At 31.2% G+C, this 20,637-nt stretch overlaps 3 protein-coding genes across 3 annotated transcripts; 1 reads left to right on the forward strand and 2 right to left on the reverse strand.

The window, feature by feature from the left end:
• Positions 1-634: 634 nt before the first annotated feature.
• On the reverse strand, positions 635-4,397 carry LOC108552373 (sphingomyelin phosphodiesterase 4). The gene is made up of 14 exons (XM_017906880.1): positions 4,281-4,397; positions 3,582-3,881; positions 3,401-3,503; positions 3,086-3,317; positions 2,764-2,974; positions 2,589-2,701; positions 2,350-2,508; positions 2,114-2,285; positions 1,859-2,044; positions 1,583-1,801; positions 1,420-1,512; positions 1,178-1,354; positions 854-1,083; positions 635-773 (listed from the first exon to the last, which is right to left on the reverse strand). Exons 1-14 carry the CDS (start codon positions 4,305-4,307, stop codon positions 635-637), a joined length of 2,361 nt encoding a protein of 786 aa, XP_017762369.1. The 5' UTR covers positions 4,308-4,397.
• A 156-nt stretch (positions 4,398-4,553) lies between these two features.
• On the reverse strand, positions 4,554-11,559 carry LOC108552375 (solute carrier family 23 member 1). The gene is made up of 13 exons (XM_017906882.1): positions 11,047-11,559; positions 9,443-9,568; positions 8,695-8,852; positions 6,957-7,162; positions 6,760-6,886; positions 6,482-6,602; positions 6,086-6,341; positions 5,843-5,971; positions 5,564-5,722; positions 5,393-5,472; positions 5,080-5,221; positions 4,856-4,988; positions 4,554-4,777 (listed from the first exon to the last, which is right to left on the reverse strand). The coding sequence occupies exons 1-13, from the start codon at positions 11,077-11,079 to the stop codon at positions 4,699-4,701; spliced, it is 1,749 nt and encodes a 582-aa protein (XP_017762371.1). The 5' UTR covers positions 11,080-11,559; the 3' UTR covers positions 4,554-4,698.
• A 582-nt stretch (positions 11,560-12,141) lies between these two features.
• Positions 12,142-14,909, forward strand: LOC108552377 (nuclear cap-binding protein subunit 3). Its single transcript, XM_017906884.1, has 8 exons — positions 12,142-12,393; positions 12,611-12,777; positions 12,866-13,017; positions 13,188-13,571; positions 13,635-14,032; positions 14,106-14,255; positions 14,326-14,585; positions 14,656-14,909. Exons 1-8 carry the CDS (start codon positions 12,271-12,273, stop codon positions 14,792-14,794), a joined length of 1,773 nt encoding a protein of 590 aa, XP_017762373.1. The 5' UTR covers positions 12,142-12,270; the 3' UTR covers positions 14,795-14,909.
• Positions 14,910-20,637: the final 5,728 nt, after the last annotated feature.

Below are 20,637 nucleotides of genomic sequence, written 5' to 3' on the forward strand. Positions count from 1 at the left end.
TTTATATAAAATGATACAATATATTAACAAAATAGAATTATTTCTAAAAAAATTAGCTAAAACTTTTTCAAATATTATGTTCTTATAAAGAAATATCGAAAAGAAAAGGGTCAATATGAAATGAGAAAATGTTATCAATTCTATCATTCGATTTTCTCCTATCTGTTCCTTTCATCTGGAACGTTCCTGCTGCAGTCCAATATCAATTTTCCGATTCACAATATCAACGTTAACGAACCCCGCCGTACTTACGTGAAACAATGTACGCTGTACACGACTGACAGAAATGATCGGTTATTTGTACGTGATATTGATTAAATAATAACCACTCTGACGATATTCATAGCAAGATTTGAAAAGCTAATTTGCTACACCGATGTTATGAATTTTATCAGTAACTTATATTGATTTTTATGAAATTTTAATCCGACAATTTTAAAGTATTAATTTTTTATTCAATTATAATATTCATACTTAAGGAAGGGACCAAAAAAAGGATGATTTACATATTTTAAAAAGTAATATATTTTTTAAATTAATTTTAAATTATGTTTAAATTTCAAACATTACAATTTGTATACAGATTCATACTTGGAATTATATAGAATATTATACAATGATCTGTGTTAACAGATCAGTTCATAGAGAATGTTGTAGTACTAGCTCTAAATGTGTTTCTATTCGATCTTGTCCATGGCTCTAACATTGCTCGTATTATGATATATACAAACCATATGGCAAAAGCAAATCCAAAGAACATAAAGACTCCATAACTGCAAATAAATCGATGTTATACTTTTGCTACTACCTTGTTACCAAAATAATCGTAACAGAGATTAAGCATGCCTCATACTTTGTAAACCAAGCAATAAATGTTCCAAGACTTATAGTTATGAGTAGACTATAATTAGCCAAAGGTCGTAAACTTAGTCGAGGCGAAATGCGTTCCTCGTATCCGCTGGAAAATCCATTCTGTGTTCGTTTTGGAAGCTTTACAACTTTTGTTGGTGGTTGTAATATCTGTCGGCAAATACTGCCAATAAAACCACGACGATGGTACACTTTAGCTATCTCGTATCGGTACTATTTAAAATACATTATATTTGTAAAAAGTTAAAAATTGTGAATGATATAAAGTAACAATTTTGTTTTAAAATATTATCAAATAAATATTTACTTTCACATTTATATATGTAGAAAGTTTATATAAATTTCTAACGAGGAATGCGCATTCGTTACTTCGAACTGGCTGTAATTCCGGATCTCCCATGTATTCAATATATTGACATGTTTGCCTATCTTTTTGAATAGGTACAAAAACACCTGGTTTACTTGTATCTAAACTAGAGTCCATCTAAAAAATTAATAAAGTTTAGCTTTTTTATTAATAAGATGTTAAACAAACAATTCATCTTATACCTGTGACTGATGACAAAAGGATGTCGAGAGAATGCTTTCATGATATTCTTGGTCAGCTTCAATAGTTACCTGAGGAATGTCTTCTACTTTAATCTGAAAATATTATGTTTAAACCAAAGCACACTGGATTCAAAATTTAAGAGCATTGGTTGCTTTACTTTACCTCAAAGATTTCGATTAATTGTTGCTGTGCATTCGCTAAATATATTGGAACACGGCGTCTTTCCTCTATACTAATATCATCTGAAGAATAATCTTCACCATTAAAAAACTCCCATACTGCTAACAGAAAGCGTCTGTTTTTTCTCTTCTTCTCCAATACATCAATTAAACTAGTCGCGGTTAAATGTGCTTGTTTAATTGTACTTAATAAAGACACAACCTGAAATAAGCATTTGTAAATTAGACATTTCGAGCATAGATTCCATATTTTACGTACCTGTGAAACAGTAGCCATAGAAAACATTAATACGTATTGATACGTCGGTCCTTCAAATTCTAAAATTTGTTGTCGTACAGTTGAAGTCCATTGATTTGAAGATACCCGACTTCTACTTAATCCTACATCGTCCATGTGACTCTCTATTTCACATATTATTTTCGCTAAATGTGGTTGTGAAAAAACCTATAAAATACAAACTTGATAAATACACATTAATTATACAACACAAAAATTAGGGAAATCTTAGCATACTTTTGTAACTCTGAATAGCATTAATGCATTCTTTGGAGCTACAAGATCTGTTCTCATAAATCGTGGAAGCAATTGTTGAAATATTGCCGTGTATGCTAATAAATTATGCGCAATGAAAGGCATCCATCTATATGCATCGTGTATTTTTCCTCTTTCTTCCTCTTCTGATTTACTACAAAAAAATAAAATACTTGTTAACAATAGCTATTAAAAATACTTGTTAACAGTATACATACCCTTCCTTGGTATATGTTATACCAGGAAAATATCTCCATGGTTGAATAAAGCTCAACCATGCTTCAAGAATTAATCTAAAGGAACTATCTAGAGGCCAATGATATATGGCTTTTCGAAGGAATGTGTAGATTTTGCCTTGAACAGAAGGCAAAATAATTCTGCAAATAAAATATTTCAAAATCTTTTATAGCATCACTATCTCTAATTGCTATTTAATTTTTTTCTTTCATTTATATACCGCTTAAGTTCATCCATTGCACTTTTATCACCTGTTGCGCTATTTGCAAATTCATGCAACGTTTTTATAAATGCCCGTACCAGGCGAATATGTTCTCCAGAATGGATGCTGTGCTGTAATTAAAATTATATGCAAATATATATATTTCACGAAAAAATTTCAACTACAAACTTACTCGGCGTGGAACAGATGCGGAATACGACGTACTTAATCGTGGATTTAATTGATCATCCTCTATATATTCTACCCAAAAATCGAGAAATACTTGAACCACAGTTTCACTCCTCCAAACTTGTGGCAAACATTGTTGTTGCGGCACACTCGATGTAAAATTTGGAGATCCTGATGATAATATCGACGTTCTCAATAGTCGTGGAGTTTGCAATCTGTAATAATTACTGATTTAAATTTTTTATTTGTTGTATTCAAAAGAAGTATAATTTTATTAGCATATTTATTCTTATTAATGTAATCATTGTTAACATACTGTTAGATACCTTTTAGATTCAGGAGTTTGTACTAATTTTCGTTGAGATGTTTTCCTAATGTATGGACCAATTATTGGTAAAACTGGAGAATTATCTCTAGGTAGAAAATGGTATAAATAACAATGTGCTAATTGAACATAAACAGTTTCCCAATTAACCCAGACATTCTCTTGGTGCTGAACTTGCAGCCATGGATTTGTCAGGTGAAATGCAAAGTGGAAGATATAATATTCAAAGGGATATGTATAATTGTTAAGGATTTGTTTCTTAAAAGTAAATAAAATATTTCATGGAATTATTAAGCCAAAACTGAAAAAAGGATACTCATATTTAAGGCAGATACACCACGTGTACCTTGGTCATCTCTAATTTTGTCTAGATAAAATGGTGGTGTTACTCCTTCTTCTAACAATGAACATATTTTTACCTAAAGTGAAAAAAACATGAAACTTAAATTTTATTCATTTTATAATTTTTTGTAATACATAGATCAGTTTTTACATACTGGCAAAAATGAAACTGGAAAGTTGTATTTCAAATAACAATCTGGCAATAATTTATAACATAGAGAAAAAACTGGTCCCTGTGGATTAAGGAAATTACAAAGTGTTTCATACTCCTGTGGATTTTTCTTAAAAGTGATGCTATGTAAACCCCAACCAATATTGTCAGTTATTCCAAATAATGAGTCTATTAATATTGAAAATACATGTTGCAATTCTGTTGTGCTTGATTCATCTATAAGCGTAGCTATCTCCTTGCATCTTTGCACCAATGGCATGTTTAAGTATCTCTGTAGTCTTATCTGTATATTAATTATATTAGCTAAATTAGATAGATATGTACATTATAGAATAAAATTATAAGCTTAAATTAAAAACTAATATAACTTTAAGAATGATGTATTATATACATAAAACTGACTTAGATATTATTAATATTATTTTACTTATGATGTACAATATATTCATTACATGCAGTTACATAAAAATAAAACATGTACAATATTTTACATATTAATTTATTTATAAAGAATGATACATCTTTAGTAATACAAAGCAAACAGTATTATTTTAATAAATAAGTTTCCTTTGAGTTACTTTAAACAAGCCGGTTCAAAATTTTAGGTTATGTATAGGTTATGCTTGAATGAAAAATTTTACAAAATAAACATTAGTAAAAATATAATGCACGTATATAATACCGTAGCAACGTCTGAGGATGCAGCCATATTCGTATTTATTTATTTTTGCGCGAATTATTAAAAATAACATTTAAAGAACGTTTGCTGATTATTTACGATTAATTCGCGTCATACACCGCCTACAGCGACTGTTAGACAGTATTTGTCACTATCAGAAATTATTTTCCTAGGGATTTCCTAAAATGCAAACTTTACTATTTAATTTTGGAACAAATATAACATACGAATAGACATAATAAAATAATACTCATTTTTTTCTTTAATATAAAATCTTTTTTATTTGCATTTTAATACAATCCTTTTTTGCATTCAATTAACAGTTCACCATTTGTATAGTGACTCATTCAACATTTGTACTATTGCATTGCAAATATCCACCAGATGATTAGCAATGCATTATCAGGTAACATAGTGGTACTTATTGTTTCTTCTGACTACACGAATAAATTCCAGGTTTGTAAGTCGGTAAAAATGGTACGTAATAAGTCCATTTCCATCTGTAAAAAATTGAAAAAACATTAATAAAAGACTTGAAATATATATATATTCTAAAATGATTCAAAAGAAAAACGCACCTTCGTAAAACATTCATGCCAAATGGAAAATCAAATGTATTAGATATATACTCTTGATCCTCTTTTTCATCTTTTTCCGCTTTTAATTCCATTTCTTTTGACCAAGCAATAAGACCACGTTCCTCAGGAGTTCCTTTACAAATGAATGAATCACTTTAACGTGTTCTCAAAAGAAATACATTATAATCTATACATTAAAATATTGTTTAAAATACAAATTGTACCTGGTATAATATTATCCAATAGGCATCCTACTACACCACCAACCAGGATAGTTGTACTGAGTAACACTGTAATTACACCGTCAGCTATTTCATTCCCTGTTTTTATTACGTCTGAGTGATTGATCATCCACTTTGATAAAACCTGATAATTCATGGAGACAGTTTAAGTCAATTCTCACAAATAAAAAATTTATCCTTGCATTGTTATCTTTAACTAGTTAAATTACTGTTTTAAGGAATTAAGTAATTAAATTGTATAATTCTTACATATCGATCGAAAGAATTCTGAATATTGCATTAAAAATTACTCTACCAGTGGAAAGAAAATGGAAAATCCAAGAATGTACAAGTTCCTCGCGGAATTTAAATTTATATATTGTAACGCAGAGAGACCTAAAACACCATATTATTTTGTTATATTTTCTACATCTTCTTTAATTTTAGTCTCAGCATAATTGTATTTGAGGAATATATTTTAACATACCAAAAGCGCTGATCATTCCAAACATTATGCAAAATATTCCACCGACTATGGGTTCGGGGATGATGATAAAAACAGCGCCAAATTTGCTAATCAATCCTTGAAGGATCATCAACCCACATGCCCACTGAATAACTCTGCGACTGCCGACTTTTGTAACGCCTGATAATATTTTGTTTAAACAGTTAATACAAAATGTCGTGCTTAAGTTTACGAACAGTTAAGAAACCAGACTCATATTCCTTAAGTTTCTTTTTTTCTGAGGAATATTGTGCGATTTACCAATAGTTCCAACATTTTCTCCAAACGTATTTGTACCATTTCCGCTACCCCAGAGGCCAGCTAACATCGTGCCAAGTCCCTCCATACCGATGCCTCGATTAATAGCATGAACTGGAGGAGGTGGAGCGCCTAAAAATGAAATTTCTTATAAATTTTAATGACGATAATCATTGTTTATAAATGATTATCTCAATTCCTTTATCATTTCAAGCAATATCATTGCAAAATTTGGACGATATTTACCGCACATTCTAGAAGTTGTGGGATAGTAACTGATGGATTCCACTGTGCATGCCAATACGCCGGCTAACATACCCAGTACACCAGATAAGGATACAGTCGGTGTACCCCACTGACCGGGATAAGGAACCCTAAACCACGGGGAATCATTGATAATTTTTAATTTACTATCTGCTCTGGCTGGATGACCAACTGGCAAGGCATCCGTCACAGTTAGAATTGCACAAATTATCCACATAACTATTATTGTCAGCAGCACCTAACATAAAAAAGATCGAGCTAGAAAATGATAAGAACTTAATTGAAGAAAAATGATATTATCCAGATAAGTTGCAAGTAAATAATAAATTAGTCAAAGGTTAATAAAATTGATATAATTTTTAATTTATTTATAATTACCGGAAATAGCTTAAATAATTCGAACCAGACGATCCGTATTCCTTCGCCCTTACGGTACATTATTATTGGAAATGGCACGTTAACAAGTATTTGAGAATACAATGTTAACATCAGTATCGTTCTGCGAAAAATCAGTACATAAGGGATTGCGAAAAACATGAAAATAAATTGATTAATTTAATAACTAAATTATTTAGACGGAACTAGTCGATTAAAACAAGCAAATATTCACGCTAATTTACATATTTTTGTATCATTTTCTTATAAAGCGAAATTACCCAGCTGCTATACCCCAATGTTGAGATGCAGCGTCAGCTGCGTTTTCAAAGAGGGATATTCCAACCAGAGAAACAGTTGGTACAATGGTCAATGGTGTAATAAATTTCAACAAATATCCAATAATACCTGTGTAAAAATTTATATTATACAACGAAGGTTTAACATTTAAAGAATTATTTAAGTGCGATTATAGTACCTCCAAATCCAACGATTACTTGAAACAAGGCGGATACAGCAATGGCTCCTGAAAGTTCCCTCATCCTGACTTGCCATAATTCTGTACGATTTTCGGCAGACATTTCATTCAGAATCTCTGGTGCTGGACACTTCCATTGTGGTAAATTTAATATCGCCAAAGTTGGAACCAAGAAGGAAATGGTTCCTCCTTGAACCAGGGGCAACCTATGACAAACAATGTAATGAATAGAAAATGTATAATTGCTTAAAAAATGAGTACCCGAATACTGGAATAGTGGAGTGAAAGAGTATTGGTATATTAAATTAATTGGTATATTGGATTAAGAATATTGAATTGCTACGATGTAAGAAATACCGAAACACTCGAATGCACTCAACACTCCTACGATATTGGAATATTAGATACTGCATCTCTTAATTGAATTCTGAAACAACGCAAGAACTAAGAATATTCATATGTACGTAACTTGTAATTAAGAATTTTTATAATAAATTTTTTAAAATTATTTGTTATTTCTTTTTTTATTCAAAATATTTTAATAATTCTAGAAATTTTTATAACATTCATTCAAGCTTGTGAGTTAAATTGAACAAAGATCCAATTACAAATTATGTATCATTTCTAGAGGAACGATCTTCTAGAATTATGAAACTATGCCATAAACTTAAGCCATAAAGTTTGAGGTAAAAAGCAAACGTTACTCCTTCTCGGAAGTTGTTGAGTCTCGTTAACGATCTGTAAATCTTATTAAACAAGAATACAAAAAAATTTCCATAGCGATAAAGATACAAAAATTAGCATTAAAACAAGCTGCAGACACGAGTTACCAAGCATGAAATATACATAATTATCGACCATAGCTGTTCATTGATATCCAGCCTTGATCTTCAAATTTATACACATACATAAACTACGTTTATATTTCCGATACTATAAATCGTATCTGATCATTGTGACTGCATGTACATACTCTTCACAATCACATAGTAATAACATTATCATGATATAATCATTGTTATAGCAATAACATTACTACCATTAGAATCTCATAAACCTCGTTATTTGCTGAATGACAAAGAGAAAGTTTTCAAAACACCTTTATGACTTAATACGTCTTTGTATTCGAAGTTTATCTACGGTAATAATACATGGAAAGAACGGTCCTCGAAGCTTATATACCCGCAACGAATTGCTCGAAAAACGTGTAATTGCTTTGCGGCTATAAAACCGATCTCGTGTCTTCTCTGGCGCCTATTACGTGTTACATATCAATTTAATGGTCTAGAACGATTCGCGGTCAGTTTTTCTTTTTTAACGCGAATCAAGTGCATGAAAGTGAGTTAAAGGAACTGCAATGAAGAATTAATCCTTTGCACTCGACGATTTTTTGGCTAACGAAGGGTAGTAATTCGAAGATTTTCTGCTACTAAGCTGACGATATGTTTTTGAGCAGTAAATAAGAAATAGTATAATAATTAACACGTAGAATTATTTAATTTCGATACCTCGCACACCGTTACATTAACTTAAATTTGATATATTAATTAATATCGATCTTCCAAATTTGATCAAATGGCGAAATGACTGAAGGGTATCCCTCGAGTGCAAAGAATTAATTTATTATCTCGTATTTATCGTTGATTTTATAACTATAAATTAAGTACGAATAATGGACGATTAGTATGGTTTTATAAATCATTAATTATCGATATAAAGAAACTATTGATTTACTCACCTGCACCCTACTGTGGTTTGGAAAAAGGTAACAAGTCCTGTAACGAAGATCATGGTAGAGATTATGTAACTCCTCGATGGATCATCTTCCGCCATGCAGAGTGCTGGCGTGAGGATGAAGGGGATCGAAACTATTGCGCCTATCATAGTCAAATAGTGCTAAAAAACGTGCAATTCGTTTTGTAAATAATGCCAGTGAGAGAAAATGAGAAATTAAGAAGCTTTGGATCGGTTTCTACGAACCAAATTAATTATCTAAGGATTAAGTGGACTCGAAGCTTATTATGTAAATGATCATTAACATGGATGGAGACAAATAATTACCTTATCGAGGTAAATCGTATAGACAGAGGAATATTTTCGACCTGTCCATGTTGCACAGGCTTTTGGAATGTGTTTATCTTTGACACTCAAATCAAATCAGTACTTCTAATTTGTGTCAATATGCTTTTATATCTTTGAAAAGTATGTTACACGATAGTATTTCGACAAGAAACAAATTTGTAATTTCCGCGTCAACAAGGTCGGATATTACAATATCGAGTAATCTTAACGATATTTAGTAACAAAGCGAAGTGACTTCGTATCAAGGATAATTAATCGAACTTAATCGAAGAGGTAAAGCAATTACAAATTTTGACAATATCAAGTTGAAATTAGATCAATGATAGCTTGATTATGTATAAGTGCGGGTGGTTCTCTTTGCAAGAAGGAATAAATCGTATTTATCTTATAACCAAGGAAAGTACCTGCAAAGCCATAAATAAACAAAGGTACCATGGCGGGACATCGTCGATGCCATAAGTGAGATTCGTGCTTCTCTTGTTGCAAGCCGGTTTATCGTCCGGTGTTGTTATGGTTAAATTCTCTATAGTCTAAAACAACAAGCAGGTTTTTTTTACTGCGTAATGCGAGCATCGTAAAATTACCCGACTTTGCAGAATATTTAAAACCTCACGCTACATTTCTTTCAAGAAAATTTTAAACTTTCTTAGGTTTAATGAGAGTCATTATTCTTCTCCCTCTTTTGTTTTTATTTTTCAGAGAAGGAGAATCATCTTCTTTTTTCTACAGAAGATTTACTCCAATTTATAATCCTAAATCGTAATGATCACTATTACATACAGCAAGATGCATTTGTTATAATGATAAGAGGTTGCGTAATTACGTTGCAGGAGTAAGTGAGCAGGAATAACTATATTATCGCCCTTGTTAAGACGATGGAATAGAGTCGTAGCAATCAGCAGCAGAAATGTTTAAATTGACAAAGAAGTTATATTTGTACAGTGGTATTTTGTGATATTTTTATACCATTTCTTAATTGATTAACGCTAGAAAAGATACCTTTCTCTTAGTAGTTACCATTTTGTTATCATTATTAAATTCGTCCATACTAGATACAGTAGAGGCTTAATTTGTTCATCAATTGATAATTTCGATTGTTACCCTATTCATTACGAAACATCTTTCGTAATATGTAGCATAACATTGATTACGTTTCAATATGCTAGGATTAAAGCTACGTAAATGCTGATGATCGTGATAAATAGCGGAAAGCCTGTGTTGCTTCTCTGTTTTTTCTTGTGTGTTTTTAATGACCCAATTAAATTCTAAATATGCATTAATACGGGCCTTTTCCAATCATATAATCAATGAGGCTCACAATCAAGTTCACGGCTTGATACAATCCAGTGTCTCTTATTGAAGAGTAAATGAAGATTTTTATAGGAAGAATTTTTGTAATCCTGATATCTTCAATTGCGTTGATCGTCGTGAACCATTTTATTTAAATAAAAATAATAATAACAGTAATTTTTATTTCAAATAACGATACGAATATATATATACGTTAAACTAAATTGCAGCTAATAATATGAGAAACGCTGGTTTCATTCGCCTAGCAATATAAACATTGCGTGGAAAATAGAAATCACAGGGTATGCTTTTGTAGACATTAGTTCAAAATTATTATCAACAGTACACCGATTGACTTCTTCGTGAAACCTTGACTGATAAAATAAACCGAGTAATTAAATATTTTAAACGCAAAATAATGTACCTAACTTATATTAATTTTAATATTTGCGTTATACTACGTTTTAGTATTTTTGCCTTCTCTTTGGATTTTAAATTAAAATAGCGAGTATTAAAAATTAAAAGTTATATTACACAGGGCAGCCTTTAAATTGTTATTAAATCTTACTATACTCTAATTGGTGTTTTTCTAGCTACGGGTGAATCATATTGTTATATAAATTCCGAAATTAGTACAGCTAAAAGTTAAATGTTTGGATTAATTAAAAAAAAAATTGTTAATAATTCTCTATCAAACACCACTTTGTCATTCACTTACCACCTCAGTCATCTGTATTCCATTTTCAGGCATATTGAAATCTCTCTGTTCACGGATATAAGAAAATTAATTCTGTTTAAAATCAAAATATCCACTGGTCCACAGTCATGGAAAGCTCGTAACGATTCTCCAGGAACCGCGAAAAGAATAATGGAAGCTCCGCTTTGCAACCACGCGTCCACGTTAAGCCAACGTTTACGACGAACTGTATCAATAGGCGGGATCGCTCCCTAATTTATCACTAAATGGCTGCTTAGAAACCAGATATTGGTTGGTCTTGGATTCTCTTCAATTTTGACAACGGGGAAGATGGACGAAATTCACAACTAAAATCGCGACTAATCGGCGATAATAAAAACTGATAAAAATATGGCTGATCGTTGATTAAAAGATCGAATAGAATAGTGTCACGGGATAACCAATTTTCGATTGCGAATTTTAGAATTGCCGACTAACGTATTTTCGGACTAAATCAACCTGGGAAGTATTATACTTGTATCTTTTAATTTATGATTTAACGTGATGTGCGCAGATTATAAAATTAAATTGTTCTGAAGCGCACGTGTCAAATACTTGCCAGAGAATCTCGCGCGTCTAACTGCCTGTTGATAAAAATAATGTTATCTATAGTTTGGACAAGGGATTTAAACGATACAGATTTATATTACTACGAATTTTATTAAATAGACAATTAATTGGTACTGAATTAATTATTCAGTGGCTGATAACTTTTTTTAATTTATATTTCATTAATATCGGATACTTTTAGAATTTGAATTAAAATTTCATTAAATATATTGATCCATATCGAAGTGCAAATTGTAGAAGGTGTTACCTATAAAATGAAAGTTTAAAATCTAGATTGATATTTCTTGGAATTATTTTTGAAGAATTGTATAATATCATCTAATAAATAATTTAATAGATTACTCATAAAGATGCAAAATAGAAGTATATATTAAGGAATTAAAAGTATTCTTAAGGAATCAAAATTTTTGATATCCAAGAAATTTAATTTTGCCGCGAAAATGATGGGGGCGCCTGTATCATTGAAAACTATAGAATATGTATCCTCGATATTTATATAGTCAAAGCTGTGTATCATAACCTATCGTATTATTTCTTCTTCGTGTTGTGTATCGTAAGTACATCCCAATAGCCCATATTTCATGTGTCCTATGAAATTTTCTATAATATTGTAAAGAGATATAATAACCATTTAAAATGGATGATTTGGGCGAACCTATGGATGTAGAAATGGTCCCAGTTATTGATGACAGTAAGACTGTTGATCCTGACCAAACCAATGTAAAAACATTTAATTCAAACAATGTACAAGTATCAGAGGTAAAGAAATATTAAAAATAATCAATTTTAATGATCGATATACATCTTTTATAAACTTTCTCATTGTTGCTTTAATTTTAAATTTCATAATATAACGAATACTAATTCGTTCATTTCTTGCTTTAAGAAAGGATTACTTTACAATCTGAAATTATCATATTATATATGCGTTACGCTTCGAAATTAAAAATTAATGTAATGCATTTTTCTTGAACAGATACAGTTAGATAACCGTTACGAAAATCGTGGCGGAACTTTTATGACAGGTATAGATATATTCAGTAAAGAAGAAAAATTGAAAATGGAAGAGAGAGCTAAACGTTTTGGATTAACAGATAAAATAAAAAATAATCTAACAAATCAAGAACAAGATTTATATTCTAGGTGATGACACTAAGAGATATTAACATGACAGAGAACGTTCAATGAATCAGTAACTCTAATATATAACATAAGTTGTCTTAATTTTTAGTATGGGTATTGTAGAAGACAGTGAAAATACAAAAAATATCAGATTGAATGTAATACATATGAGAGGAACAGAAGAAATGAGTACCAAAGATGTTTTCAAATATTTTGAAGATTATGCCCCTGCTTCCATTGAATGGATCAATGATGTTTCATGTAAGAATAATTTTAGTTCAATATCTATATTAATAGAATTATACCAGTTTAAATATTACTTTTTCCAAAATACCAAACTTATGAATTTTTAATATATTAATTTAATCATTAATAATATATTAAGAAGAAAGAAAAATAGAAACAATTTATTAGTATGTAACATATTACAGGTAATGTGGTATGGTTAGACAATTTATCGGCAGCCAGAGCTATGTTGGGATTATCAAAAAAAATTGTGGGTTTAGAAAAGCAAAGAAGTACAAAAGCAGTTGATGATAATCCTGATGAAGAAAACAATGTAACTAACAGTGATTGTACCATTGAAATGGTAGATGACAATGAAACCATAAACACTACAAAGGATATGGATGACGACTACATAAGTGTCAAGGATATTAATTGTGCATTACCTCCTGGTTTATGGAGGAAGGGTATAGATTATCCTAAATCTAAGGCAATATTTCTTAGGTTTGCAACTAGAGCAGATAAAAAGCAACCTAATGCAGAAAAAATGAGTGAATATTATAAAAAATATGGAAACCCCAATTTTGGAGGTATTATTACTAATACCATAACAATATTTTACTCTAACATTAAATGTCTTTTTTCACTTTCAGGTATTAAAGGGATTTTGACTGAATCTCGAAAACGAATGTACAAACAAATTAGACAAAGTAAAAGAAGATTTAAAGAAGAGCCACAAGATGAAGTTAAAGATAGAAGACGCGTGAAAAATCCATGGGGTGCGTTATCGGAAAGTTGGGGTCTTAATGATGCTATAGAAAATGAGTTCAGCACCAAAAATGAACCTAGAGATCAAGGACGTAGTATAAAAGAAAGATTAGGCGTAAGATATCCTCAAAAGGAAACTACACACATTGAGGAACAACAGGGTACTTCAAGTAGTGATAGCGAAGATGAATGGTGTAAAAGAAGTAAGGTATTACGAATGCGAATGCATGCAGACGATGAAGAAGAAAAAATACACAAACGACGTGCGAAACTTCGGCAACAAGTCAGTAAATTTTATTACCGAAATAAATATTTCATAGTAATATAACTTATTTAATTTTTATACATGTTTGCAGACAATGTTAAACAATTTAAATAGAGGCAATGATTTACGATCGAGACTCGGCAAATCAAGAAAAGGAACGCAGTTCCGTGATGCAATTCAAGTAGTTGTAACGAATACAAATGCAACTAAATCGAATTCATTAAAATTGAATGATTCAGAGGTAGCAATAGTTAGAAGATTGATTTTAAAACGTAGAAACTTTGAAATATGAATATATTTATTTTATACAGGAGGAAGACGGTGAAATAATAGAAGACAATGAAAGTCAAGAAAAAGAAGAAGGTGAATGGCAAGGATCTGATGAAGAAGAGCAGGAAGAGGAAGAAGAAGATGAAGACAGTGAAGATAGTGATAAACCAGCAAAAGAAGTTCAAGGACCTAAGGGCAGTGTAATAAAAGTAGTTCAACACAAACCTCGTGTTGCTTCTACAGTGTGGGCGAGACTGAACAATGTAAAAAGCGAAATTATTGATAATTCTATCAAAGACAGGTAAGAATTTAAACAAGTTAATATTCTCTTTGTATAGATAACATTTGAGAATAAAATACACCTTTTAAAGGCAACCAAGAGTAAGAGATCTGAGAAGTACATTAAAAGGTGATCTTCGATCCCGAATTGGAAATCATACAAGAGGCCGCTCTCCTTTAAGGATAGAAGTGAAAAATGACAAATATACAGAAGGAAGTGAAACAGAATAATTGCTGATTAATCAAATGATTTGTCATAAAAACTTGAAACATGGTTGTGGTGTTATGTTTCAGTGGAACAATATGGTATGGTGCAAACTTTATAATTGGTGTATAAAAGTATAGAAAGTGCACTCATTACACCAAATCTCTTACAATTTCAATTAATTTATACATTCTCGTTTAAATTAATCTTGTATTAAATTGCACGAAGTCGAATTTTTATTGAGATTATATTTATCTTAAGATATATAAGAAGAAATTTCAATAATATACAGCTGGATCATGAAACATTAAATTTTAATTGACCAGATAAAAATTTTCTGTTTGAAATGCTTTAAGAGAATATATGATGGATAAATATTTATGATTATAGATCTTTTTATATCTTTTACTTGTATTATCCAATTATGAATGCGATTCTTATATTGATTTTCTAATACGACTGATTTGCACATTTTACATGTGTTAATAATGTATTTCAAGTTTCACTCTTCTGCTTTTAAAATGAGATAAAATACAAATGAATGTGTAATGGGTGCTTCCTGAATTGTATGTAAATATTATTTAGTATAAATAATAATAAGAAACAGATTTTCATTAATGCATACCGAAAAATAAGACATATTTTTAAATATTCGTTTGTACAGTTGAGATCTTTTGCTGAGAATCGTGCATTTTGTAATCATAATTCGAAAAAAATATTTTCGGCTACTTCGTAATGAATAGAACAATAAATATATACTTTATCGTACAAAAAGAAATTTTGCAAACGAATATTTAATCAATTGTACATCGAAAAAATACATAGTGATTTCACAGTTTTTTCCCTTTAAATTTCAATGGATGCATCAAATTTAAAAAAAGAAAACCAGTGAAAATTGAAAAAAGTACTCAACACGGTTGTAAATAAAAATAAAATTGTACGAGACTAATACCATATATGCGGAGCATTTAAAATATATTTTCCTTATGTATTTTATGACTAATGAAATATTTTGAGGTTTGTGATTTCTTAAATGTATGTATTAAAAGAAAAAAAAAAGATGATACAATTTCATAATGATAGTTAATCAGTCCTCTTTAACTGTATAATTAAATGATGAAGTTTTTGTTGTATGAAGAACAAAAACTTATCTGTAATTTTATTACATATCCAACAAGATGTAAAAGATAAAATAAGAAAATAACAGAATTACATTAATATTCTGTTTGAGTTCAGAAGAAATAGGGATAAGAATAATTGTGACATCGATTCCGAATAATTGACCAATAAAGCCGCTTTTATATTAGCACAATAATACTTCGAATAGTCATTTTAAAATACAATAATTGATAATTATGATTTCAGTACATATATATGTATAATATATGTATATATATATATTTATATATATATCATTTACACAAATAACAATTATTCGGAGAAATATTCGGCTGAAGTAACTTGAAAAAGAAAATAAGAAAAAAAAAGGAAGATTTATCATTCGAAGAACACAGTGGATTATCGGAATATTCTTTTAGCCGCATTCATAGGTCTCTAGGCTACTTTGATTTTCTACGTTAATTTAATCTCACTTTTGTACTATTTAACGTTTCAAATGAAAAGATTTTATTACGATTTATTTAAAAAGTAAGAAATTAAAACGTAAGAAAGTAATTATCGATAATAAATAAATAAATTTCGCTACAAATTCTCCAAACGATAGATTCTATGAATGCAGCTGGAGGCACGAGGTAATTTATGCATTAACAAACGAGATCCGATATTTTTGATACTATTAAAGCGTGTAATATTTTTTAACCTATGTGTTTATCTAAAATCGAGTGTATATCGAAAACCATTTGGTAACTGTATTCACTAACTGTGATTTAAATTTATTTAATATTACATCTATATTCTTATATGTTTCATCGTGTGTAAGATCTACTAATTTGTGTACTAGCCCTCACCAACTAATATCCATCTCTTTATTTGCTTCAGAATCAGAAATATCAATCTCGTTTGCTAAAAGGCAATCGTGCAAGATATCGAGGATCCCTTTCTTCTATCCTACATAAAAACTGTTGATGTATTTTCTAATTAATGCTTTTCCCTTCGTCAAGCCAATCGATAAACGCCATTTTCGCTTTGTCTGTTTTCTTTTGCATCTTCTTCTCATTTCTTTTTTTTTCTTTTTTTGTTCTTTTTGTTTTCTCATAAATGACGTATAACATTTAAAATCGATAGACGAAATATTTTTTAATATTCGGATATATAAGATATGAATCGGCAACAACAACAAATACACGCAACGTTTAAGTATTTTAGGCCTGATGATATTGATAATAATTCTATCAATGTATATTAAACGCTACAATCTATCGTTGCTCGCATTCCACTTGCATCCTGTGCCTCTTTCTTCGCGATAATGGTGTTCCAATGCTATTCATCTTTTCCATTCTTGTTTCAAACTGTTTTTGCGATTACATCAGTAGTGGATCATTAAGAATATCCGACAACGAGTTAAATTTGATGGAAGATCCTCAACACTAGCTAATTATTTCCATGAAATTTGTACGTTTGCACAAGGTACGATACTTGACACACGATCACAGCAAATGTACAATATTCCTTGCTCTTATTAATCGTCTTCAATCAAACATCGAATTCTCGTATAACGAGAAGAGAACAGACACGAACTCGAAACTTTATGGAATTTAAATGCACTGCAACTCTTTAATATACTTTAATACTTGACATTTGATACTGACTCGCCTTTCTTACGTTTACAAACGAATAGAAATATTTAAAGATTTGTCTCAACTCTAGATACACTAGTTACACGATAAATTGCAAAACTTACAAGTCAATATTTTTCCCCGTAATTTCACAATTTCATTCTCCAGTGCTGACTTGTAAGTTTTTCGAGTCAATTCTCACGCGTAAACGAGTTTGGAACACCGATATCGTCATGGTCAGCCAGCCGACTCGTTACAATGTCCCCTCGGGTCTCTCGAGGCAGCTCGTGAAAATTATTCGACAAACATCTCGCGGTTTGCTAATCGTTCGACGGTCGTAACTACTTTGAGACTCTGAATTAACGTCTTAAATACATAGATAGATTAGTTACGAAATTCGGACATATAGCAACTGTACACGCAGAAAGATTCGGACATATAAACGTCGGACCGATCAAAAATCAGTTTCACGTATAATGCTCGAGGGATTTTAAGCATCGAAGACAAAATCGAAATGTATACGAGGAGGGAAAGATTATATATGAATCATTTTTAGTCGTATTTCTATGAGAAATTAATGAAACTTCAAGGAAACGTTATCCCATTTTTCAATTTCTTTTTACCGATTTTCTTTTCAAAAATACCGATAAACGTGTTTCATCTTTTTGAGAATTTATTGCACAATTCGATAAAAGTAGCAGAGTGTGAAAATGTGAACAATAGTCGAAGCTTCTCGCAGACTCTATCGAAATCTTCCTTCCTGTATTCCCTCGTAAATAAATTCGTGCTCGAAACACGCGGAGATACTGACAATTTTGTCATTAATTATGTTAGTTACACTAGAGAAAGTTGACAGTTCGAGGAATTGCAAATTCACCGAAGAATGAAATTGAATAAATTCTCAGTATCGTCGGGCGTGTGCACGAACCGAAACATTTCGCATCGAGGATTTAATAAGAACAGCACATATATTTCGACGAATGAGTGTCCTCTTCGAAATTTCTCATACACGCGGAACAGAAACTTACGGAAAAATTTGTCTAACACAGAGAACGCAGGCGTAATCAGTTGATTGCTAATTTCCATTGATGAAATCATCGTTTAAAAATCCGAACGACGTCAACGATATAGTTACAGTCACAAGGACACGAACTGTAAAGAAACATTGCGTTAGATCCTACTCTGGAACGACGTCGTTAGGTACATGCTTTTCTAAAAAGCGACTTGGAACGAATTTCCTTCTTCCAACATCTAATTGCACGAGAAAAATCTTTCCTTCGAAATTTCCAATTAAGCTCTGATTTATCCGATTGTTACCTTCAACGAAAAATTTCATATCCTTATAAAAATTCAGAATTTTAAGTAACAAGCTATTAAGTAAAGTAAGTTATTAATCCTCCACTTCTGAATTCCTGAAATATCTCTTTGATTACCGCCAAGTATTAAATTCTTCTCCAGTGGATTGTTATTTTTCGCAAGGTTCTAGTTATAAGCAGCGACAAGGCTGAATCGATAATCCGATAAATCCTTCAAAGCTCTGCAAAGCATAAAATATGCCGAGAAATGGAAAAGGACACTCGTGGAGAGTAATACAACATCTTTCCTCTCTCTCTTCTTCGTTCTCTTCTTTTCAAGTAATTAGATCGCAAAAAAGGTGCTTGAATCTGGAGGCAATAAAGCGTTCTCATTATTTCCACGGATAACTTGTAACTTGAGGAAAACAAACGCATTGGCGCTTCTCTCGAGCGAATTATTACGAATAATATACAACATACCATCGACACGTGTTATTAATGAAGAATTATTTTATTAGATGCATCGAAGAACGTGAGATCTGATAGTCGAGGGAGGCAAATAGTGTTTCACACTGGGTCCTATTATGTTAACTCCTCTAACGTCTTTTTCATGTCTCATTCTCACTTGCATTCTCTCTTTCTCACACTTTATAACAAGACTCTATCGTTCCACTTGTTTTCCCGTCATTGTACATCAAGACTTTGATTTCGAAGACAAGAATAGTATCTGTTACTTTGTTCTTTAAATAAGTATCCCAAGCGTGTCCTCGCCATCTTGAAAATCATCCGATTGTCATTGAAAAACGATGAATACACTCGTTTCATGGAAAAACATTTGGTGTTTCCTCGATTAGATTTCCGGAATAGAAAAAGAAAGTAAATTGTTCGTGTCTTACTTGTGACTCGACATCTCTCGACTTCATTCTTACGATATTACAATCGGATAAGGTTCTTGTCTCTCATCGTCGATGACACGTTCGTGTACATAACTCGATTATTAATTTGTCCATTCGCCGCGTTACGATTCTCTCCGGGGATGGTATATCAGCTAGGGATGTATTTTATATTGAATATAAAAAAAGGATTATTCGAATATACGTGTACATTTAGAGCAAAAAATACGAATCGAAACAAGAACGTTTATATTGTTATTACTTTAACTCACATGGTGAGTGTTTGAATCCAGATAAGTGGATTCTGAGACGAACCAAGGCGGACTATCTGCTTTTTTAAATGAAAAAAAAGCATAAAGAAAAGACGAAATAGAATTAAGCTATTTGTGAACGACAAGCAACTGTTCCTCGGGATATTTGTTATTAAGAAAGGAAACCTGCAAAACGAGGAACAAAACAGGGCAATACTCTAAAGTGTAAAAAGATCGGAAATGTAAAAATAGAAAAGTTCACAGATAGTTCATTCAAACAGACACCATGCGCTCCATCGCACAAGAATGGCAGTATCAGTGTAATAATACCTGTAGATAGTGAAACAAGATGTAACTAAACGACGTAGAAGAACTGGAAGCTGCGTCGAATACAATTAACTATGAATTGAACGTTTTTCTTGAGCATCTTGCTCTTTCTTACTTTCTCACTCTCCCATCTATTCATTCTCTCATGTGCACGCATTCGCTCATCGTTTCATCTATTTCTTTTTGCCCATTTTCTTCTCACTTTCCCTCGTTCGCCTATAAGCTAAATCTGATAGAGGCAGGACAATTTCTGCGAGGTACATAACTACCATAAGAATGACACTGAATATAATCTAATAATAATAATAATAATAATAATAATAATAAAAACAATAACAATAAAATTAATAATAGTAGTAATAATAATA

This window comes from Eufriesea mexicana, unplaced genomic scaffold (assembly GCF_001483705.2).
Source record: "Eufriesea mexicana isolate 0111107269 unplaced genomic scaffold, ASM148370v2 scaffold6328, whole genome shotgun sequence".
Lineage (NCBI taxonomy): Eukaryota > Metazoa > Arthropoda > Insecta > Hymenoptera > Apidae > Eufriesea > Eufriesea mexicana.